At 35.4% G+C, this 4,633-nt stretch overlaps 1 protein-coding gene across 1 annotated transcript; it reads right to left on the bottom strand.

The window, feature by feature from the left end:
* Positions 1-539: 539 nt before the first annotated feature.
* Positions 540-4,146, bottom strand: LOC114379824 (cyclin-D1-1-like). Its single transcript, XM_028338589.1, has 6 exons — positions 3,729-4,146; positions 3,411-3,497; positions 2,539-2,637; positions 2,150-2,351; positions 1,920-2,050; positions 540-1,829 (listed from the first exon to the last, which is right to left on the bottom strand). Exons 1-6 carry the CDS (start codon positions 3,993-3,995, stop codon positions 1,596-1,598), a joined length of 1,020 nt encoding a protein of 339 aa, XP_028194390.1. The 5' UTR covers positions 3,996-4,146; the 3' UTR covers positions 540-1,595.
* Between the last annotated feature and the right edge of the window lie 487 nt (positions 4,147-4,633).

Below are 4,633 nucleotides of genomic sequence, written 5' to 3'. Positions count from 1 at the left end.
CACTTCATTAATATATGAAATAGTATTTATTAGGTGGGAGGTATGTGATGTAAATTTTGAAATGTTTAGGTGCCTAAAATAAATGATCCTCACATGAAGATCTCTGTCTGAAATTTCAGAGGGCCAGTGGCTGGTTGTATGTATGCATACATAATAATACCATGATAGAACAGAACAGGCTGGAGATGGTCACGAGCAGACACTGGTTAATTGAGGAGTCATAGTCACTGATTGAACCCTTTTTTATTGCTAGCGGGGCCAAGTAGTGCATCCCTATTCAGAGTTATGCCTCACTAGATTCCAGAGAGGGACTTAAAACGCTTCCTTTTCATTTAGTAATAAGAACAAATGACAAATCTACATGGTATCTAATTGTGAATCATGTGTCACGTTGTTGGGTGGATTAAGTTCATTAGATCATAAGTCAGCTGAAACAATTTAGGGTTTGGTCAAACTCTCCATCAACCACATGATTCATTCAAGTGTCAAAGAAGTTCTCTAAATATAGAATGAAAGAATGAGGGAAAAGGATAAGTTAATAAAAGAAATTATAGAATTAACAGTGTCATTATTATTAATGAATTCAATACAAAGCACTCAGGAAAAGGCCCCAAAGACCTTTAATCCCATTTCTTCCAAAGCCAAATAGGCACTATAAAAAAAAGAGGGTTCTCCTCCAAAACAAATGAAAAAATCCAAAAAGGAAAAAAATGAAAACTATAAACACGTGTTTCCATCACGCGTGGACACCATGCAATGGTTCCTGTATAGTTAGGCCAAAGCTCAAGCCAAAAAAAAAAAGAAATAAAAAGCAATTCCCGCCATAGCTAAAAAAAGAAAAATCACAATACGCACGTGCGAGACACACACCAGAGGCGTCTCACACGTATCATCATAAGTCCACAAAATGTGGCAAGCTTCACCTTATTGCTATTTCTTCTTTTCTTTTTTTTTTCCTTTTTTTGTACTCTAGTGGTATCCCATCACACACTACCAAAAGTAACGTGTAAATTGAAGAAGCGAAGCATGCTGGACAAGATGAGAAGCTTGACCTAGAGACCCCCATTATAAGAAGAAAAAACTCACTTCAAAGTTTTTCAATACCCTATTGATATCTGCTCTGAGACTCTGCTTTTCTTTTCTTCTTTTTTTTTCTTCTTCCAAGCTCTGAAGCAATGTCCCACCATCGTCTATGATCTTTCACCAATAACCAGCGCATCTTTGAATTCCAAGCTCCCCCCACTTCTTTCTTCCACACTTGCACGACCAAAGCATTAAATGCATATATAATTTCTCCTTTCCCTCACACCCACACACACTTTTCAACAACAATATATTTATGATGCAAAATCCCCTTCCCTAGGGAATCTGCAATGCCATTGATGAATGGCAACACCCACCAACAAAACAATAATAAAAGCTCACAACTCTCATAAAATATGTTCTATATCATAATGTACACCTTGACTCTAGTCAATTTTTTTATACTAAAAAAACCCTCTAAAAAATGTTGGGGTTTCCGGACAACTTGGACCACCGTCCACCACCTTATTTCATTCTTCTTTTTTCCTCCTTTATTTCTGTTCTTTTTCTCTTCATTTGGAGTTTCCTTTGTCATCATCTACCCACAAAGAGTTATTTAATTTCCTCCTTTTACAAGACAATGAGGATGAAGGAGAAAAGGATGATGATGCTGAGAATGATGAGACACTAGACCTCATGATGGGCCGAGATGTCACTCGCAGCTGTGGTAACACTTTAGGGGGTTTCCTCCGGTTATTGTTAATCACAAGTTCTTGCATTAATTGGTAGCACCCTATAACTTTCTCCTGCAAAAGTCAGATAAATGTGTTTTAGCAACCTAATCCATATTATCACTTATAAACATTCAATTAACAACCTTTAAACATGCTTACTACCTTTCTAAGCCCCTCACACCATGACTCTGCATGCTCAGGCCTAACGAAAGACCAATTAGGAATCTCATTTGCTGCATGGAGAATGGACGCTGCAGCAATGCATGATGGCCAATACGCAAGAAAGCTAGCCTCTGAGGAAAATATGAAAATGCATACCTTAATTACTTTCCAATACTTTTTTTAATGCAACTTAAACTTGTCATTTATACGCATATATACAAAATCAATACCTTGGATATTAGACAAGATAATTTGTGTAGCACGTGAAATGAGGAACCCGGTAAAAGTTCCAGATGAATCTAACTTGCACGCAAAGAAATCGAGGAAGCTAAATGGGGTAACCGATCTTAGCCTCCAATCCAACACGCCCAGAACAAGTAGCTCCATCCTTCTAATTGTTTTGGGCTCAAATACGTATTTGGCACCTTCTACCTGTATACATTAAATTACGAATGAGGAACTGTGTCAAATATAGAATTGAATATTAACATATTAATCAATATATCCACATTTTAAAAATATAAATACACTTTACCAAGGATATGCCCTTGATATGGTTTTAAACTTTTAATAGTATTATTACACTCAATTTATGAATGTGACATATGATGACATATACCTGAAGGTCCAACAGAGACGGAACTAGAGGTTCCTCCATCTTTGCTGCTAAAGACAAACAGGCAACAGAGAGAAGTTGCAGTGGCCACCCATTCGTTTGCTGTAAGTTAAACATATTTATACATATCAAACAGTAACTTAAAAAAGGAAATCATCATCATTATCGGTTTATTATCGCGAGTACACTAATAATCAAACTTTTTGGCACATATTACCACGTTCAATCACGTACATAGAAAGCATACAAAAAGCTTTTGCAAGCAAGACGCAAGCTATCATAAAAAAAAAAATACTAACAATATATTTTTAAAAAAATATTTTTATCATTAGTTGAAATTTATTAATATTTACAAAATTAACTGCGACTGAGATTCAAGTGATATAACGAAACTTTAATCAATAACATAGTCTATGCTAAAAAACCTTAAAAATCAACAAAAACACTATGATGCATTAATTATTTATAACAGATCGTAAGCGAATTCAAATTTATTTATACATAATAATAAGCACGTATAATATTCGTACGTTATAACGTAACTAATAACATAACGAAAGTAATAAAAAGCACTGTACTAGTGTATATGTAGAACACAGTGTCCGAATATACTCATTTAATTAGCATCTAAATTAATAAAATCATTTAAAAACTGTTTTCCTTGTGATAATGCGCCGAGGACATGGCTGCTTGAAATTAAAAAAGTCAATACATAATTACTGCATAGAATTTTTTCTTTTGTTTCCACGCACATTTGTGACACTATTAACAATCATCAAACTATCAAATTCATCATTTAGCTTCCATTTCTCTATTTTTTATTTTTATTTATTTATAGTTTATCTGTAATTGAACTTCTCGCATATATAACTCACCGGCAACTGCCGAGAATTCAAGAACCGATCCAAGTAGTTGACGGAAAGATAAGCAGTGAGTGGTTGAAAAGCGTAATAAGCCTGCACCTGCAGACAACGGATGAAAACCGATTCGCATCAAAACAAAAAATAAATCTAAACACCGAATCGAATCAAACCAAACCGTTATACGATGACAGTTACGCGCAGTGCATTTTAGCACCGTCCGGTTCGGTATTCCACGCGCGTGGCAAAATCGTAATACGAATGCAACAGCGTGTGGGATTTGAAAAAAAGTGTTAGCGTCGGAGAGTTAGAATTAGAGTTAGAGTTAGTTACCTTGAGAATCCATGCAACCGATTCTTCTCTGGCAGAAGCGTCGAGAGAGCGAGATTGAAACCTGTTGAGGTATTCAAATCCGGGGACGAAGTTGCGCTCGTCTTCGATGAATCCGGCTATGGATTCCGCCTCCGCCTCCGAAGGCGGGGGAGAATCGAGGTCAGAGGAACACTCCGGCGAGGAATCGATGATTCCGGAGGAGTCCTCGCCGCAGAGAAGGAAGGAGTCGTCGTCGTCGGGGAAGCAGTTGGAGCAGGAGACCGACATGGCGATCGGCGGAGGCTCATTCTCTGGCCATGGCTTCCGGTGAGGTTTCGCCGGAAAACGATCGGAGAAGTCGCCGGAAGTGTGAGTTACGGTGGAGAAAGAGAGTGTAGCTGTTGATGAAAGATACAGGTCTCTTCCTTCATCTGTTTGTTTGAATATAAATATGCGATGCCTGGGTCAGTTTTTTCTTTATTTTCTATTTATTTTTTCAAATATTCGTTCTTTTTATATAAGATAGGAATTCGGTGAGTTTTTTGTGTTTTGTTTTTATAATAAATAATAAATAATAATATATGGACAAACATGTGTGATTCTCTTTAATTTAATCTTTCAATTCGAACTTTATGTATGGAAGAATTTGAATAAAATTTAAAAAAATTGAGGAATTTGAAATGCATGGTCCATAGTTTCATTTTCAAATTATTTTCTTTAGATAATATAATTTAATTTATTCGTATCTTTTAAAATAAATTAAATTAATTTTCATCGTACTCGAAATTTTTCTTCTGAATATTTATTGAAATTTGAAATTTTAATATTATATATATATATATATATATATATATATATATATATAATTTTATCAAAATGAATTTTAGGCAACAAATAATAATACATTATCAACAACAGTCTTATGC

This window comes from Glycine soja, chromosome 2, assembly GCF_004193775.1.
Source record: "Glycine soja cultivar W05 chromosome 2, ASM419377v2, whole genome shotgun sequence".
Classification (NCBI taxonomy): Eukaryota; Viridiplantae; Streptophyta; class Magnoliopsida; order Fabales; family Fabaceae; genus Glycine; species Glycine soja.
This window is presented reverse-complemented; position numbering and strand designations above follow the sequence as displayed.